At 41.3% G+C, this 18,589-nt stretch overlaps 2 protein-coding genes and 8 non-coding genes across 10 annotated transcripts; 8 read left to right on the top strand and 2 right to left on the bottom strand.

The window, feature by feature from the left end:
- Positions 1–1,633: 1,633 nt before the first annotated feature.
- trnav-aac (transfer RNA valine (anticodon AAC)) lies at positions 1,634–1,706 on the top strand. The gene has a single exon. It is a non-coding gene; the product is annotated as a tRNA-Val (tRNA).
- Positions 1,707–1,812: 106 nt separating this feature from the next.
- On the top strand, positions 1,813–1,885 carry trnav-uac (transfer RNA valine (anticodon UAC)). Its single transcript has one exon. It is a non-coding gene; the product is annotated as a tRNA-Val (tRNA).
- A 1,081-nt stretch (positions 1,886–2,966) lies between these two features.
- On the bottom strand, positions 2,967–3,049 carry trnal-cag (transfer RNA leucine (anticodon CAG)). The gene has a single exon. It is a non-coding gene; the product is annotated as a tRNA-Leu (tRNA).
- A 1,324-nt stretch (positions 3,050–4,373) lies between these two features.
- On the top strand, positions 4,374–4,446 carry trnav-aac (transfer RNA valine (anticodon AAC)). Its single transcript has one exon. It is a non-coding gene; the product is annotated as a tRNA-Val (tRNA).
- A 106-nt stretch (positions 4,447–4,552) lies between these two features.
- trnav-uac (transfer RNA valine (anticodon UAC)) lies at positions 4,553–4,625 on the top strand. Its single transcript has one exon. It is a non-coding gene; the product is annotated as a tRNA-Val (tRNA).
- Positions 4,626–5,708: 1,083 nt separating this feature from the next.
- trnal-cag (transfer RNA leucine (anticodon CAG)) lies at positions 5,709–5,791 on the bottom strand. Its single transcript has one exon. It is a non-coding gene; the product is annotated as a tRNA-Leu (tRNA).
- A 1,308-nt stretch (positions 5,792–7,099) lies between these two features.
- trnav-aac (transfer RNA valine (anticodon AAC)) lies at positions 7,100–7,172 on the top strand. The gene has a single exon. It is a non-coding gene; the product is annotated as a tRNA-Val (tRNA).
- Positions 7,173–7,275: 103 nt separating this feature from the next.
- On the top strand, positions 7,276–7,348 carry trnav-uac (transfer RNA valine (anticodon UAC)). The gene has a single exon. It is a non-coding gene; the product is annotated as a tRNA-Val (tRNA).
- A 1,728-nt stretch (positions 7,349–9,076) lies between these two features.
- On the top strand, positions 9,077–12,962 carry LOC101886888 (uncharacterized). The gene is made up of 6 exons (XM_021475632.3): positions 9,077–9,168; positions 9,260–9,415; positions 10,849–10,980; positions 11,339–11,422; positions 11,923–12,413; positions 12,581–12,962. Exons 2-6 carry the CDS (start codon positions 9,332–9,334, stop codon positions 12,960–12,962), a joined length of 1,173 nt encoding a protein of 390 aa, XP_021331307.2. The 5' UTR covers positions 9,077–9,168; positions 9,260–9,331.
- A 186-nt stretch (positions 12,963–13,148) lies between these two features.
- LOC108183315 (uncharacterized) lies at positions 13,149–16,605 on the top strand. The gene is made up of 4 exons (XM_017355172.4): positions 13,149–13,827; positions 13,924–14,133; positions 14,598–14,995; positions 15,175–16,605. Exons 1-4 carry the CDS (start codon positions 13,149–13,151, stop codon positions 16,390–16,392), a joined length of 2,505 nt encoding a protein of 834 aa, XP_017210661.2. The 3' UTR covers positions 16,393–16,605.
- The last annotated feature ends 1,984 nt before the right edge of the window (positions 16,606–18,589 follow it).

Genomic DNA, 18,589 nt, shown 5'->3' with positions numbered 1-18,589 from the left:
CAAAAACATGTGGTACAGGGGAATTGGGTAGGCTAATTTGTATGTAGTGTATGAGTGTGTGAATGAGTGTATATGGTTGTTTTCCAGTGATGGGTTGCAGCTGGAAGGGCATCTGCTGCATAAAACATATGCTGAATATGTTGGTAGTTCATTCTGCTTTGGCGACCCCTGATTAATAAAGGGACTAAGCTGAAAAAAATGAATGAATATATGTTATATGGAAATTAAAGGTTTTGCATCTGAACTCTTCAAATGTAACAATTGTTTTTAGTTGTCCTGAAGTAAATGTTTTCCTCAGCTTAATTATCTGGGCTGTTTATTTTGTTTTTTGACAGCAATACATTAAAAGCAGTTGGACAAACTAATGACTCTGGTATTTATTTTTATGTTCTTGTATGTGTGGTGCTGTTGTGTGTCTTCAAATACTTGCATCAGTGTTGCTACTACCTGTCTGTTGACTATCTGCTGAACATTTACAGAATAGTAACCATGCTGTCTGTGATGTTGGCTCCTTACAGTCATTCACCAGCATTTCTTAATTTTTCACTTCATATTGATGGGCCTAGTGTGACAACAGATGAGCAGATAAATGTAACTTGAAGTAAACTAACTGTCTACTGAAAGTTGGGTTAAATGTAACGAATAGTTGGTTGAAGACTTTTCAAGTGCAAATGCATGTATGAAATTTTTACCTAACCCTAACTTTATATTTGTTTAAAGTTCATTTTAAATTATGTTGTGTTGCTTCTTATAGGCATCTGAATGTTTACTAAAAGTCTATTGATAAACTGATTAACAACTACATGCAGACAATGACAACAAAAAAATCTTGATGGTAAATTTTCTGAAAACTTGTTTAAGATTTGTTGCATATCTACTAATACACTGTAATACACTACAACCTAATTAGGTAGCATGTAACTTATCAAAAGTTTAATAAATGTTGAGGATTTGTTGCATATCTACTAATACTCTGTTGAACATCTGTTGAAGATTTGTTACATATCTACTGATAGATTGTTGACCATCTAGAACTTATTTTGGTAACACAACTTACTAAAAGTTTAATAAATGTTTACGTGTTGTAAAAATTGTAATGATTGCCTAAGAACATTTAAAAGACAATCTACAGATACTACCCAGATGAGAGTAAACAGATAAGAACTTGAAAAGTAACTTATGGTCAACAGACTATCTAAAGGGGGACCATCAAAATAAAGTGTTACCATTAAGAGAAGATTGTATCCTGGCACAAACATAGAAGATGGAACAAGGTTTGTAAAAAACAGATTTCCAGAAGAGATGGTCTTCTTACCATACAGTACCAAAATCGAGACGGCTGAAGGGCCACAGCACTTTAGAGTCATGCACACCAATCAGGTAAAAACCTGTGGACTACGCATGAGCTCAGACCATGTGATGAAGGAATGCCCAGAATTCAGGTGCTTCAAATGTGACGAAAGGGGACATTTCGCTAGGACCTGTACAGCTGTGTTGGGCCCGGATTGTAAATTGGCCCTAATACCTGCAGGGAGCTTGTCACGCTGAGTTGGCTTTGTCCGCTTGATTGACAAACGTGTACACCTTGTTTTATCCTTGCACGCCTAAGTTCGCTGGGGTAAGCACTTGTGGGGTTTCTGTAGTGTAGTGGTCATCACGTTCGCCTAACACGCGAAAGGTCCTCGGTTCGAAACCGAGCAGAAACAGTGCTCTTCTTTTGGCGAGAAAATAATAGCATCCACTGCCGCACCAGCAATGATCGTCAACAGGCACCCAATCAAAAAGGGTTATCTGCTAGTTGTACTTCTGAAGGTTTCCATAGTGTAGTGGTTGTCACGTTCGCCTTACACGCGAAAGGTCCCCAGTTCGAAACTGGGTGGAAACTACCTCTCTTTTACGACAATTGTCAAATCAGGCTTCTGTTGAGTATTGATGTTCACTGAAAACATTCTTTCTGCAGAGCGTTGTGAGGCTAGAAGTTTGAATTCAACTCAGTGTTTACCTCCCCTTGCGGTGTCGCAAACTTGCGTAGAATCTGATTTCTTTTAGCTTTTTGTTGTGCATGAGCAGGTGGCCAGTGCGTTTGCTGGCCCTCCACGATGCGGACCGTACAAGACAGCTCTATAAAAAAAGACTACAAATACTTGAAGCACCACTGGCCTATTGGTTTCCGTAGTGTAGTGTTTATCATGTTTGCATTACACGCTAAAGGTCTCCTGTTCGAAACTGGGCCGAAGCATACAATTAGTGGACACTTTTGTTCAAAGCGACATACAATAGTGGAGGTATTTAGCGATTCAACAAGACGAGGCAATGCATACGAAAAAGGGCTATATATTCCAAGTAATTTGTTTGTGCTCAGGGAATTTAGTGCTGGAGTAGGAGTGTCGTTTTCTTTAGAGAGAGGGATATTCACCGGGGTTCGGGTGTACTCTGAAGAGATGGGTGTTAGCTGTCGTTTGAAGGAGACCAGTGTATCCGTAATCCGAGTAGGAATGGCAAAATGATTCCACCAGCGTAGAACATTGAATGAAAACATTGTGGAAAGTGACTTTCAGTCTCTCTGCGATGGCACCACAAGACAGTGCTCTCACCCTAACCGGAGGCTCCTGTGTTTATCACGATGGCTTTACAAGCGGAGGGTCTCCTGTTAGAAACTAAGCGGAAACATTCAGATTTGCTTTTACGCGCATTCTTAATAGGCTCTCTGCTCACTGGATGATGCACGATACAAGGTCGTGGATCTGTCAAATGTCATAACTTGACGTTGTACGAGGATTTGACGAAAAAATGCCCTGCAAACCTTAAAAATTAACACCATCCCAGGACAATTCTTTTGATCCCCTTTCGGTGCACTTGCATTAAAGCCCGCGTGATGCGGCGCTTTGTCAGTGTTACTGTATCATTCGGACATGGTGGCAGGGAGTTAAAGACTTCAGCGAGAGCGCATAGCCACAGGCTCGGTTTGTCAGAAGTGGGATTCGAACCCACGCCTCCAGGGGAGACTGCGACCTGAACGCAGCGCCTTAGACCGCTCGGCCATCCTGACATGCAAGTTTGGCAGGAGCTGTCTCCTGGGAGCCACACCGCAGTACCGTGACATGGAATCTGGTGTTTCACAGCTTGCCCAGCTCCGGCTGTCCACCTCATTGGCGCAGCAGGCAGCTAAGCTGTGCTCTGCTCCTGGGGCTGCGCCTAGTTTCAATAGCCAACACTTGACAGCTGTCATTGCTTACGACCACACCACCCTGAGGGCGCTATAGAGCAAACAGGAAGTGAGTTGGCAGCAGTGAGGAGAGAAAGGCTCTCCCCATTTTGCTTGTCTACCTTTTTGTTTATTGACCTTGAGTGGTTTGTTTGTTTGTTTTATTTTTGTCTTTAAAAACCACCTAACAGCAGCATTTTGCTGACTGAAGGGTGGTTATGTGTTTTTTATTTTTAATCATGGACAGATTACCCGGCAACGACACGGAAATGGAGGGACTTGCACGAAAGGATAAAGAAAATGGGCTGGATAATAGACGAAGAGATAAAAAATGGACTTGACAGCAGACAAAGAGATAAATAAAATGAAGAGCCCGGCCAACGAAAAGGTGAAAAAGGTAAGAATAAGCAAGAGATACAAAGAAGAGTGTGCACAAAGGAAGCAACAGTAACTGTAGAAGTAGAAAATGTAAAAGATGCAAGAAGGTTTGATATAATCAAAGCAGTCACGGAGCTGATTGGAGAAGGAAGAATTCTGGCGGTGAGACCCAAACAAACAAGGGAGTATGAAGTAACAATGGAGACTGAAGATGACACCGAAATTTTAATAGACAATGGATTGACAATTAAAGGAGTGAAATCTGAAGTACGGAGGTTACAAAACAGAGACTATGTTGTTTCGTTCAAGCATCTGCCTGTTTACCTAGCTGATGAAGAAATTTTAAGCAAGCTAGAGGGATGGGGAGTTTTCCCCATGTCTAAAACTAAAAGAAGACTGTATCCAGGCACAAGCATAGAAGATGGAACAAGGTTTGTAAAAAACAGATTTCCAGAAGAGACGGTCTCCCTACCATACAGTACCAAAATCGAGACGGCTGAAGGGGCACAGCACTTTAGAGTCATGCACACCAATCAGGTAAAAACCTGTCGACTACGCATGAGCTCAGACCATGTGATGAAGGAATGCCCAGAATTCAGGTGCTTCAAATGTGACGAAAGGGGACATTTCGCTAGGACCTGTACAGCTGTGTTGGGCCCGAATTGTAAATTGGCCCTAATACCTGCAGGGAGCTTGTCACGCTGAGTTGGCTTTGTCCGCTTGATAGACAAACGCGTACACCTTGTTTTATCCTTGCACGCCTAACTTCACTAGTGAAAGCAATTGTGGGGTTTCTGTAGTGTAGTGGTCATCACGTTCGCCTAACATGTGAAAGGTCCTCGGTTCGAAACCGAGCAGAAATAGTGCTCTTCTTTTGGCGAGAAAATAATAGCATCCACTGCCGCACCAGCAATTATCGTCAACAGGCATCCAATCAAAAAGGGTTATCTGCTAATTGTATTTCTGAAGGTTTCCATAGTGTAGTGGTCATCACGTTCGCCTTACATGCGAAAGGTCCCCAGTTCGAAACTGGGTGGAAACAACCTCTGGCTTTTACGACAATTGTCAAATCAGGCTTCTGTTGAGTACTGATGTTCACTGAAAACATTCTTTCTGCAGATCGTTGTGAGGCTAGAAGTTTGAATTCAACTCAGTGTTTACCTCCCCTTGCGGTGTCGCAAACTTGCGTAGAATCTGATTTCTTTTAGCTTTGTGTTGTGCATGAGCAGGTGGCCAGTGCGTTTGCTGGCCCTCCACGATGCGGACCGTACAAGACAGCTCTATAAAAAAAGACTATAAATACTTGAAGCACCACTGGCCTATTGGTTTCCGTAGTGTAGTGTTTATCATGTTTGCATTACACGCTAAAGGTCTCCTGTTCGAAACTGGGCCGAAGCATACAATTAGTGGACACTTTTGTTCAAAGCGACATACAATAGTGGAGGTATTTAGCGATTCAACAAGACGAGGCAATGCATACGAAAAAGGGCTATATATTCCAAGTAATTTGTTTGTGCTCAGGGAATTTAGTGCTGGAGTAGGAGTGTCGTTTTCTTTAGAGAGAGGGATATTCACCGGGGTTCGGGTGTACTCTGAAGAGATGGGTGTTAGCTGTCGTTTGAAGGAGACCAGTGTATCCGTAATCCGAGTGGGAATGGCAAAGTGATTCCACCAGCGTAGAACATTGAATGAAAACATTGTGGAAAGTGACTTTCAGTCTCTCTGCGATGGCACCACAAGACAGTGCTCTCACCCTAACCGGAGGCTCCTGTGGTTATCACGATGGCTTTACAAGCGGAGGGTCTCCTGTTAGAAACTGAGCGGAAACATTCAGATTTGCTTTTACGCGCATTCTCAATTGGCTCTCTGCTCACTGGATGATGCACGATACAAGGTCGTGGATCTGTCAAATGTCATAACTTGACGTTGTACGAGGATTTGACGAAAAAATGCCCTGCAAACCTTAAAAATCAACACCATCCCAGGACAATTCTTTTGATCCCCTTTAGGTGCACTTGCATTAAAGCCTGCCTGATGCTGCGCTTTGTCAGTGTTACTGTATCATTCGGACATGGTGGCAGGGAGTTAAAGACTTCAGCCAGAGCGCATCACCACAGGCTCGGTTTGTCAGAAGTGGGATTCGAACCCACAGCTCCAGGGGAGACTGCGACCTGAACGCAGCGCCTAAGACCGCTCGGCCATCCTGACATGCAAGTTTGGCAGGAGCTGTCTCCTGGGAGCCACACCGCACTACCGTGACATGGAATCTGGTGTTTCACAGCTTGCCCAGCTCCAGCTGTCCACCTCATTGGCGCAGCAGGCAGCTAAGCTGTTCTCGGCTCCTGGGGCTGCGCCTAGATTCAATAGCCAACACTTGACATCTGTCATTGCTTACGACCACACCACCCTGAGGGCGCTATAGAGCAAACAGGAAGTGAGTTGGCAGCAGTGAGGAGAGAAAGGCTCTCCCCATTTTGCTTGTCTACCTTTTTGTTTATTGACCTTGAGTGGTTTGTTTGTTTGTTTTATTTTTGTCTTTAAAAACCACCTAACAGCAGCATTTTGCTGACTGAAGGGTGGTTATGTTGTGTTTTTTATTTTTAATCATGGACAGATTACCCGGCAACGACACGGAAATGGAGGGACTTGCACGAAAGGATAAAGAAAATGGGCTGGATAATAAACGAAGAGATAAAAAAATGGACTTGACAGCAGACAAAGAGATAAATAAAATGAAGAGCCCGGCCAACGAAGAGGTGAAAAAGGTAAGGATAAGCAAGAGATACAAAGAAGAGTGTGCACAAAGGAAGCAACAGTAACTGTAGAAGTAGAAAATGTAAAAGATGCAAGAAGGTTTGATATAATCAAAGCAGTCACGGAGCTGATTGGAGAAGGAAGAATTCTGGCGGTGAGACCCAAACAAACAAGGGAGTATGAAGTAACAATGGAGACTGAAGATGACACCGAAATTTTAATAGACAATGGATTGACAATTAAAGGAGTGAAATCTGAAGTACGGAGGTTACAAAACAGAGACTATGTTGTTTCGTTCAAGCATCTGCCTGTTTACCTAGCTGATGAAGAAATTTTAAGCAAGCTAGAGGGATGGGGAGTTTAGAAGTCTGTATCCAGGCACAAGCATAGAAGATGGAACAAGGTTTGTAAAAAACAGATTTCCAGAAGAGACGGTCTCCCTACCATACAGTACCAAAATCGTGACGGCTGAAGGGGCACAGCACTTTAGAGTCATGCACACCAATCAGGTAAAAACCTGTCGACTACGCATGAGCTCAGACCATGTGATGAAGGAATGCCCAGAATTCAGGTGCTTCAAATGTGACGAAAGGGGACATTTCGCTAGGACCTGTACAGCTGTGTTGGGCCCGGATTGTAAATTGGCCCTAATACCTGCAGGGAGCTTGTCACGCTGAGTTGGCTTTGTCCGCTTGATTGACAAACGCGTACACCTTGTTTTATCCTTGCACGCCTAACTTCGCTGGAGAAAGCGCTTGTGGGGTTTCTGTAGTGTAGTGGTCATCACGTTCGCCTAACACGCGAAAGGTCCTCGGTTCGAAACCGAGCAGAAACAGTGCTCTTTTGGCGAGAAAATAATAGCATCCAGTGCCTCACCAGCAATGATCGTCAACAGGCACCCAATCAAAAAGGGTTATCTGCTAGATGTACTTCTGAAGGTTTCCATAGTGTAGTGGTTATCACGTTCGCCTTACACGCGAAAGGTCCCCAGTTCGAAACTGGGTGGAAACAACCTCTTTCTTTTACGACAATTGTCAAATCAGGCTTCTGTTGAGTACTGACGTTCACTGAAAACATTCTTTCTGCAGAGCGTTGTGAGGCTAGAAGTTTGAATTCAACTCAGTGTTTACCTCCCCTTGCGGTGTCGCAAACTTGCGTAGAATCTGATTTCTTTTAGCTTTGTGTTATGCATGAGCAGGTGGCCAGTGCATTTGCTGGCCCTCCACGATGCGGACCGTACAAGACAGCTCTATAAAAAAAGACTATAAATACTTGAAGCACCACTGGCCTGGATGCACGATACAAGGTCGTGGATCTGTCAAATGTCATGACTTGACGTTGTACGAGGATTTGACGAAAAAATGCCCTGCAAACCTTAAAAATCAACACCATCCCAGGACAATTCTTTTGATCCCCTTTCGGTGCACTTGCATTAAAGCCCGCGTGATGCGGCGCTTTGTCAGTGTTACTGTATCATTCGGACATGGTGGCAGGGAGTTAAAGACTTCAGCCTGAGCGCATCGCGGCAGGCTCGGTTTGTCAGAAGTGGGATTCGAACCCACGCCTCCAGGGGAGACTGCGACCTGAACGCCAGCTGCCGAAGGATAGTCCGACAATATTTCACAAATGTTGAAGATGAGAGCCAATCGGAGCGATACGCTCTAACATTGTAGCCAATCACGTTGCAGCGCTTCAACATTTGCATCCAATCGCGGACCGGAATTCTCAACATTTGACCAATCAGAGTCGAGACAATGTTGAAGCCGGGGGGTAGGAACTGTTCCAAGAATCACCGCTAGGTGTGCAGTCAAACAGGTTAGTCAGATGTCAATCAATTTTCTGAACTGAGCCGAAGGTACACGAAGGAATGACGCGGTCCTCTGGAGGCGGGTCAGAGGTCAAAAAAGTTCATTGACCATCAGTGATATTCAACGAACAGCATCATTCGACAGAGCACAGCATCGTTTTGCTTGCAGTAAAGGATTTTTTCCGATAGTGATTTCTTAAAAAAGGTAGGAAAAACTACACAATTGCACGAATTAATGTTTTAGTGTGTTGTATTTCAAATTTGGATACTTTAATTCAAAACCGTTTAATTTATAGGAGAAAAATGTCTGAAAAATCTCATAAAGCCATGTCAGACGCTCACTGGATTTCACGTCTGAAAAAGTTTGCCAGCACAGGAGTTTGGCCATCAAATGAGGGCAACAGGCCAGCTCCTCAACAAAAAAAGTGGCATGAGATTTATCAAAGGGTGTGTATTTCATTTACATGATATAACGTTTGTTGAAATTTGCTTAACAGAGTAACGTTAACTTGTTAGGCTTCAGTACATTCAGTACAGTATCTGTGTAAAACATGTCATACTTGTTTTTAAATATTAAAGTGTTTTAAATTGCATGTATTTTGAGATTTACGTCGAATAATTTAGTAAGTTTGACCGTTTATGAGAGAGATCTGAAAAGGTGGGGGAAGGGATTATGAGTACAGTATACAGCATGTGGTTTTAAGGCCTGAAATGTTCCTGTCCAGTTCCTTTTATTCTTCTTTTCGTTTTTGGAGATACAAACTGTACGATTACATATTAGACAAATATTAAACACATTCTAGAAACAGTGTTAAATTAATTTACAGAGCTATTGTGTGCTTTATTAAGGGAGTCATTGAGTAAAAATTCTTATTTAGTTATAAAAGTTTTTTGTATTGTATAAAATTATTTAATATATCTTTCATGATTTTTTCAGATTGAGAAATGCCCATTGCAATCTCGTGGGCAGAGGACTTTGCTTGGAGGTGTGCTGAAATGCACATGTGGTTTTCACACTCAAAAGGTACATTTTTGAGTCAATATGTGTTTATTTTTATTTACTAGAATGCCTTTCCTTTTTCATGATTATATGTATTTTTGTGATTTATTTTCAGCAGAGTACTGCTTCTGCTGCTCCAGCACAAACGGTGCAACAACCTGCCCCTACTGTACCTGCTCAGGAGGTGATGGAGACGAGACAACTTGAGGCCCAGCCCCAGCCCCCGTCTACTCCATCAGTGGCATCAAAGATTTCACCGCAATTGTCAATGGTACATTTTTTTTTTAATCAAAAGAAATGACAATTTCAGTGTTTCAAGAGTTCAAGGTGTTCAAAGTTCAGTTCAAAGTTCAAACATAGGAGAGAAAAGAACAAAAAGCAATAAAAAAAGTTGAGGTGTTGCTAGAAACCTGCTTCTTTTCATACCTCTTCTACAGTGGGGGGTAGCAGACACTTGCTGATTGGTCGGTTTGAGTTTCAAAGTGTAAGCTAAAATTTGTACTTTTCTAAACAACGAGTCTGAGGTATTATCTTGAAAAAGATACTTACTTATTTAAAAAATATATAAATATATATATATTTTTTTTTGCTACCACAGGTATGATAATATTTTTTCTTCTGGGAGAAAGTCTTATTTGTTTTATTTCGAATACATTTTTCAAGGTCAATATTATGAGCCTCTTTAAGCTTTTTTTTTTTTTTTTTTGGCATAGTCTACAAAACAAACCATCGTTATACAATAACTTGCCAAACTACCCTAACCTGTCTAGTTAACCTAATTTACCTAGTTAAACCTTCAACTGTCACTTTAAGTGGTATAGAAGTGTCTTGAAGAATATCTAGTCAAATATTATTTACTGTCATCAGGGCAAAGATAAAATAAATCAGTTCTTAGGAATGAGTTATTAAAACTTTAATGTTTAAAAAAATGTGCTGAACAAATCTTCTCTCCATTAAACAGAAATTGGTGGAAAAAAATAAAAAAGCGGGCTAATAAATCAGACTTCAACTGTATATAACACATAGTGTGATGTTGTAATATACAATGTATGTTTTTGTTGAAATGCATGATGTAATAATAGTACAATAATACTGTATATAACATAATGCAATACTTTATTCCTTTGGTAGTAAAACAAAATATTTGTTTGCATATTGCTCCTTGATCCAGAAAACTATAATTTTAATCAAAGCCTAACATGTCACATTTATTTGCAATGAACCAGTTGTCTAATTAAATCTATTCTAACTTATATCTTATTTCTACCTGTAAAAGTAGCAGAGTTTGGTAGTAAAATGATTGTACAACAGACATATTGAAAGATAGTTTCTAATTGCTTGAAATGTAATGTGATATACACTAATGTTCAAAAAATTATTATTGTTAAAATATAAAAGCTTAATATTAATCATATATTGCAAGAATTCTATTGTGTTTGATTTGCTCATCAATTAAGTAGATTTTATTTGATTTGAATTGTTTGAATAAATTATTCTTTATTTATTTAATTTGCCTATATTATTATTTCACATTATTCCAGTTTTTACTAAATATTTGATTAAATAAATGTAGCCTTGATAAACATAATTAAAACATAAAAAAAATACATTGAGCAGATTGCAAACCTTTGAACAATAGTGTACATTTTGCCATTGTGAACACAGTGTTTTTAATGAAATGCTTTTTGTCTTGCCCTTTTTGAGTTCACCAAACCAAGATTTTCCGGATCCCACATTGCTGCAGCAAAGCCAAATCTTAGTGTGGCTAGAAGACCATCACAGGTTGACGTTCAGCCCAGTTCAGCAGTGTGTAGTGCTTCTACACCAAGCACGGCTGTAAGTATTGTCATAATCCACATAGCTTTCTGAGAGAATTTGGTATAAGCATTTGTTTTACGTAAATTCGTATTTTTATTAAGTACAGTCACATTAAATCTCAATAAAACATCTCTGTAGTATTCTTTTAGTGCATAAAAACATATATATTAAAAATAAGCACCATTCTTTAAACTTTTTGTTCTGCATAGAAGCGCTGTGACAAAATTTTACAGTTTAGCAGCAATCATTCATTTCCAATGTATTTTATACATTAATGTTCAAATAAAGTAATGGTTGCAAAAAATTCTGATTAGTTAATGTTACTTATAGATATATATTTACAAAATGCACTTTGTTATACTGCTTGTTTGTACAGACACAGGACCTTCAAGTTTCTGCCCCCGTCCTCACATCCACTACGGCAGTGACCAGTTCCACAGAGCCGTCCAGCATTGTCTCAGTAAGTAATTTCATATTTTCTGTCCAAAAAAAGGTAATTTGGTTTGCATATTTGCTGCCCCAGCTGAATTCACACAAAGTGGTTTTAAGACCAGCCAATTAAATTGACTTGATGTTAATTAACTAAGCTTGATATATGTATAAATGTTAACAAAATAAAGAGAGGATAAAATAAAGCAAAGAATCACAAAAATTACGCCTTCTGTTGTTGATATTTTATGTTCACAGTAGTAAAAGAAAAGAAAATGGATGGAAAAGTAGAAAGGAAAAAGAGAAATAACTGTATTGGAAAATACTTTTGCTTCTTTAAAGAAAATGTTTATTGGTGAAATTCTATTAATGATTTTTGGAATTGAAAAACATAATAAGGTATTTAAAAACAATCACTTAAAATCAAAGGTATTTAGATTATAATCATGATATCATGTGAGGGTACTCACTCAAATATGTAAGGTGCATTTACATTACCAGACTAAAGGTTTGATCTATTTTCCTTCACAGACTGCACCTTCTGGGTCATTGTTGCAAGCTCCATCAGCTGTTCCACTTCCGCGCCTTTGGGCTGAAACCTTGCCACCAGAGGACCACAAGTGGATTGCCACCAGGCTTTTTAAAATGGGGTCCAAAGGAAAGCCAGAGCTTCGAGACAACCTCCAGCTCTGGTATTACCCTCCACAGCCTGCACTTACATACAATCAGGCTCCAGCTCCAGACAGATTTTTCTGTCATTCACTTTTGCTGTGGATGCCATACAAGCTGTGGAGGGTCAAAGTCCTTTGCCCTAATCCTGCATGTGGACAGCATCAGCTGACAGGTGGAGGTCTGCACAAAAGGGCACGGCAGGTTCTGGACATCGACAGGATGTACAACATGGTTACAGAAACCCTCATCTGTACCAAGTGCAAAGCCTCGCATGTGTCCTGGAGTCAGACTGTCTTGCAGCAGCTGGATCTTGGCCATCCCTCAGAGTTTCGGGTCATTCTCACACAGAAGTGAGTAATTGAACACCTTTATTCCTCATGCAGTTGTTAACCTATCATCACAGATATATGAAAATACTTTACAAATATATATATATATATATATATATATATATATATATATATATATATATATATATATATATATATGTTTATATTAATATTCTTCTGTTCCTAAGGTACGCCTGTGATATAAGAGTCATTCGCCTACTGCGTGAGCGTGGACTAGGCAACAGCCCCACAAGGGTCATCAAACAACTGAAGGAAAACCACAGTGAAGAGTGGCTCCAGCGTCTAGCCCGCTACACCACTCAGTGTGTGGATTTCCTCAGTAGACCTGGGGTGTTGCCGATCACCTTCCAGGAGCCCCCAGCACCTACAGTTGTGCCAAGCTGCAAGTGGCTCCTCACTGTCTACAGCCAGGACATCTTGACAAGGCTGAATGAAATCCATGCCAGGATAACATCGACCCATGGGTCCATCTTGAAGATGGATTCAACTAAAAAGGTTAGTGGATATTCATCAATTTATAATTTCTTTATTATATTCCAGCATTGGTAAAAACCCTTTGTGTAGTCTGCTTGATCTGACGATACACCATGGTTCTTCTCTTGTCTAATCTAGATCACAAAAAAGCTGTCCGGGACAGCAAAAGGAACAGGACTCTGGCTCACCTCTGTTGGCAATGAGTTTGGTCAGGTGCTGATAAGTGTGCTCACTGCCCAGGAAGGAGCAGGACTGGACAGGATGATGGATGGGCTGGTCAGAAGATACCAGGAGTCTGGTGTGGATCCACCTGCTGTTTTGTATGTGGACTGTGGGTGCTGCACTGATGTGGGTGAGACCAAACTCAAAGCCAGGTTTAGAGGATGGCCGGAGTTGACTGTGAAATTGGACATCTGGCACTTTATGCGCAGGATTGCTGTGGGATGTACAACTGATGCTCATCAACTGTATCCCATCTTCATGTCACGGATCTCTGCGTGCATTTTTGAATGGGATGCGGCTGATGTTTCTTTGCTACGCCAAGCAAAGCGAGCACTGTTGATGTCCCAAGGTTGGCCTGCGTTGACAGATGCTGATGTCAACAAGCATCTCACCAGGGAGGAGCTGGCTCTCCATTGCCGGAGGAGGACCCGTGGGGAGGAGACTACCATCCTTCTACTTGAACAGCTTCTTACTGAGCTCATGAGCAACAAGGGCAATGACTCGCTGGGCGTTCCTCTTTTAGACAAGGAAAGGATGGGGCACATCTGGAGTGTCCAAAAAAAGCATATAAAATGCATTCAGGACCCCCCTGGTGTCGTGCTCTATACTGAAACGGGGAGCATAACCAAGGGAGGTGTTCTGCTACGGACCTACAGATGTGCCAGGGGCTCCACGTCTCTCGAGTCCTTTCATTTACACCTCAATCGTTTCATCCCAGGTATGATTCTGCACAAACATTGTGTAAAAACGCATTAAATGTCTTTGTGTGTTTGTTTTTTAATCAAGTCCTAAACATTGTTTTTAATATTTACAGGGTACAGCGAAAATAGTCTGAACTTTCAGATTTATTTGCTGGAGGGACTAAACAGGTGGAACCAGGACCGGGAGGCTGCTTCCTTGGCATCTGAACCATCAGCTTTACGCAGCTACACAGGAGAACTTGTTCACTGTGTAAACTGCAACTTTAAAAAGCTGTTTGGGAGAAAAGTGGTGCCCAACTTTTGTCCGCCTGCACGTTACACTGGTAAGAGATTTTGCTATTGTTAATAAACCTGCAATTTCTGTGTTCTCTCCATCTACTGTATCCAGTTTGATACAGTAGGTCAATGTTCATGAGCTTTGTGCTGTGAAATCTTTGCTTGTCTTTAAATATTTGTAAGAACAAATGTATTGTTTCATGACTATTTACTGAAGTAAAGCAAGATACAAAGTTGTCATTACATTATTATTACATGTCATTATCAAACATAATGCTACAAGCTTTGAGGGAAATTTATTTGTACATTTCTCTGTCTTCGTTGTATTTCCATTGCATTTCATTAGATGTTTTGTCCAGAATATTTATTATGTTTTGGATCTCTGATTAAAATGTATGTTTTTGTTTGTTTCTTCCTTGACGTTGAGCTTTTAAAACTACTTGCTACTTCAACACCCAATCAAACATGGCTCTTAAAATTTGTTTATTTATGTTTCATTTATTTTTTTCAGGTGAGCTCATTGGAGTGCAGTATCTGTTCCAGCAGACTGGTCAGGCACTGCAGAACATGAACCCAGAATGTGAGCAGACTGCTGAGCTCATTGAGGATCTCAATGTGGATGAGCGAGAAGAAGATGATGGCTTCTGTGACATCAGTGAGGATCACACTATTGTTGATCCGGAGGCTGCTCTGTCACCATCCTCCTCCACATTGAGATCGGGTTCCTCCACTGCAGTCACCAGCAGTGTCGCTTCTTTGCCAGTCTCCACATGCCCTGCACTGGTCCCTGACCCACCTGCGCAGCCTGAAGAACCAATTTCACCTGTGCCCTTAGAGCCAGAAGAGGCTACGGAAGATGATGACGAAGACAATGATGATGACGACGATGATGATGGTGATGAAGAGACTGTAAGTCCCACTAATTTCTGTCTTTACAGTGATCTAGAATAATTTTAAAATAAAGTGTAAAGTCAAACACGCATCAGGTTTATTTCCGTAGTGCAGCTTCAACATGATAACAGAAACAATTATGGAATTATGCATTGAAAAATTTAATATGCTATTTTATTTTGTTGTGCTTTCATTAGGCTGTTGACTACCAAAATATTCCGGGCTTCCAGCATGTGGACAGGCTGGCTGAATATCTGGTTGAGCTTCGGACCCACAAAAGCCTCAGCCTCACCAACCAGGAGGCCAACGAGATCATTGGTCTTTGGCAAAGCCTGCATGACCAAGACAAGAAGCGGGTGGTGTATGCAGCTCGACACCAGAAGCGACTGCTGAGTGGGCGATTTAAAACACCCAAGAAGCCCACTCACACCCCTGGCGTGGAGAGCACTACCAGATGTGTGCTGGGTGCAAGCAGTGCTCCTGCTCAGTGGCCTGACTGTTGCCGTCTTGTGGAGACCATCTTTATTAGGCTTTGTACCATCCACCCTAGTCCCAAGCGAAAAGGCAAGGGAACCCTTTCAAGATGGTCTCTGATCCTGCAAGACTACCGCAGGATTAGGCAACTCGTACTGGGCAACAGCTTGGTAATGGGAGGTACATCCATGCAGCTGGTTGAGGTAAACCAGAATACCCTGATTCAGTGGTTTAATAACAGACAGAAGAAACAGGAGCTGTCTGTGCTGCTTCAGGGTATTCAGTTGCCTCAACACCTCCCAGAAGCCCAGGAGCCTCTCCCAGTTGCCAAAAGTCTTCGGACAGAGCCAGACCAACCAGGAGAGCAGCACCAGTATGTGTTGCCAGAGAGCACAGCAGGTCAGGCAAGGCAGAGGCAGACATCTGTTGGACGACCCCCACTCAGACCCAAGGCACCAGTACAGACCCAGGTCATATTTACACCACCAGCACCTGGAGCATCGCTGCAGATGGTACCCAACATATACATCCCAGCTACACCAGGGTACCAGGGTATGCCGATGTTTCAGGGTGTACCAATGTTCCAGGCTGTGCCAATGGTCCAGGGAATCCCTATGGCCCAGGGTATCCCGATGATGCAAGGAGTGCAGATGGCCCAGGGTATCCCAATGGTGCAGGGGATGCCACTCAGACAGCCACCACTTCAGCCAACAATGTCCAGTACCAGCTCACAGCCAGCTGCATCACCGTCCACATCTGGAGCCATTCCCAAAAGACCGTACCGTAGAACTGTTCAAGCGAACACTTGTAAAAAGTGTGGGCAGTTCAAAACAAATTCCACAGGCCATAGCCAACTCAGGGGCAGGGTGTACTGCCCACAGACTGAAACTTTAACTAAAGAAGAGTGGCTAGAGGAAATGAAAAGGACCAACCCAAAATAATGTGTTTGTTTGTTTGTGTATGTATATAGTGTAATAGTTCTTCAGTTTATTCAATTTCACTTGCTGTTAGTTTATATTTTTATTTAACATTTTCTTTAAATAGTGTATTTATTTTGTTGACATTTTATTTAACTTTTATATTATTTATGTGTGTGTGTGTGTGTGTGTGTGTATAGTGTTTACAGTTTATAACCATAATAATTCAATTTATTCTATTTCACTTGTTTTTTTGCACATTTTACTTTTTAATAATTTATTTTGTTAACATTTTATTTAACTTATTTATTATTTATATATGTGTGTGTATTTATATAGTTTATAACCATAATAGTTCTACAGTTTATTCTATTTCACTTGTTGTTGGTTTCTATTTTATTGCGCATTTTATTTAAATAGTGTATTTATTTTGTTAACATTTTATTTAATTTATTATTTATATGTGTGTGTGTGTGTGTGTGTGTGTGTGTGTGTGTGTGTGTGTGTGTGTGTGTGTGCAAAATGACACCATCTGAAAAATGGACAAAAACTACTTTAAAAGCAGCACAATTAAATTACTACACTAAAAGATCAATAAACAACCTGGGGAAGTGTCGAAAAACGACTCCTGAGTAAAAACTCTGTAATTCTCTGTCCAACATTTATTAAAGTATTATACTTCATATCTGAGAAGTCAAACATAAAATTACTTTGTTCAGGCAATTTTAGTTTTTCTCTAAATAAATATAACTTTATAATATTTTTTTTCTCTTTGCACTTTATTTACACACAATTTAGCTTCAGGTTCTGAAGGATTAACAGTAATTTACTCAGCACAATTAAGTAATTCTAGAGTGAAAAAACCAACTGGACGCTACAATCAGAAATAAAGCTTGAGTTTCATTATTTTTGTTTTGGGAACAGGTTTCACACAATGTAATTCTGAAAGTTAAAAATTAATATTTTTAGGTTGTTTCAGTTAATGAGCTGATTTGAGGTTGATTTCTTTTCACTCGAGCCAACAATCAGTAATTTTAGCTCAATGAGTGATGTTTCAGTTTAACTAACCAAAGAAAGAACATCCTCTAATTATTGATTTAATTGTTAATTGTATTTATTATATTTAATCTATATGAAGTCAAGTGATATTAGAGGTCATGACTAATGATGGACGCTCTCCTTTATTGATTAGATGAAATGTTCTTGATGATTTATCAGCAGACCCATGAAATCAATATTAAGCAAGTTCGTTTTATTGATTATGTCTAATTTCATAATCATGTCACTAAAAGGTAAGGACTGATTAACACATGTCATTTGTCATTCAGGGGAAGAAAACAACGAAACGTACTTGTCGGGACGTCTGGCGCCTGGAGGTATGTGCCCAATGCCAATTATTGCTGACCTGCCATCTCATTTTTGGCAAAGGTGTAAAGAAATGGAGTTTTGGCAGCTTTGGGTGTTTAACGAACCAGGGGAGGCCTTTGGCCAGGCTGGCTGCCTGAGTGTTCGATCCCTGAAAATGCTGGCGGGCGCTTTGGCCTTGGAAAGGGGTCCCATCCAAGATGTTCAGACATTACATGCTGCCCCAGAAAGAGTGTCCGACCTCCGCCAACGCTGGCGGCCACTGTGGTCCTGGAAGGGGTCCCATCCAAGGTGTTCAAAAATTATACACTGACCCAGAAAGAGTGTCGGACCTCCGCCAACGCTGGCAGCCACTGTGTCACTGAAAGGGGGTCCCACCCAAGGTGTTCAGACATTACACTCTGCCCCAAAAAGAGTGTCCGACCCCTGCCAACACTGGTGGCCGCTGTGGAACTGGAAGGGGGTCCCATCCAGGGTGATCAGACATTACACTCTGCCCCAAAAAGAGTGTCCGACCCCCACCAACGCTAGCGGCCGCAGTGGTCCTGGAAGGAGGTCCTTTCTAAGATGTTCAGAGATTACACACTGCCCAAGAATGAGTGTCTCACCCCCGCTTATGCTGGTGGCCGCTGTGGCCCTGGAAAGGGGTCTCATCTAAGGTTTTCAGACATTAAATGCTGCCCCAAAATAAGAGTCCGATCCCCGCCAATATTGCCGGGGACTCCCAGCTGTGGAGGGCACTAGTGGCACAGTTCCTCATGTGATAACCTGTGGAGCGAGTTTGGAGGATCCCACCTTTCTAGTAATCGTCCCATAAACTCTCATTTGGGAAATGGTGGGTCTGACAGTTTGGAAC

Source organism: Danio rerio, chromosome 4, assembly GCF_049306965.1.
Source record: "Danio rerio strain Tuebingen ecotype United States chromosome 4, GRCz12tu, whole genome shotgun sequence".
NCBI classification, from domain to species: domain Eukaryota; kingdom Metazoa; phylum Chordata; class Actinopteri; order Cypriniformes; family Danionidae; genus Danio; species Danio rerio.
Note: the sequence above shows the minus strand (reverse complement) of the source record. Positions and strands in the feature narration are given on the sequence as shown.

Excerpts from the sequence above, each read along its gene's own strand:
- LOC101886888 (XM_021475632.3), top strand. The coding sequence starts at position 9,332 with ATGGAGACGAGACAACTTGAGGCCCAGCCCCAGCCCCCGTCTACTCCA. Across the intron at positions 10,981-11,338 it reads CTTCTACACCAAGCACGGCT|ACACAGGACCTTCAAGTTTC; the intron begins GTAAGTATTGTC and ends TTGTTTGTACAG. Across the intron at positions 11,423-11,922 it reads AGCCGTCCAGCATTGTCTCA|ACTGCACCTTCTGGGTCATT; the intron begins GTAAGTAATTTC and ends TTTCCTTCACAG.
- LOC108183315 (XM_017355172.4), top strand. The coding sequence starts at position 13,149 with ATGATGGATGGGCTGGTCAGAAGATACCAGGAGTCTGGTGTGGATCCA. Across the intron at positions 13,828-13,923 it reads CCTCAATCGTTTCATCCCAG|GGTACAGCGAAAATAGTCTG; the intron begins GTATGATTCTGC and ends TAATATTTACAG. Across the intron at positions 14,134-14,597 it reads TCCGCCTGCACGTTACACTG|GTGAGCTCATTGGAGTGCAG; the intron begins GTAAGAGATTTT and ends TATTTTTTTCAG.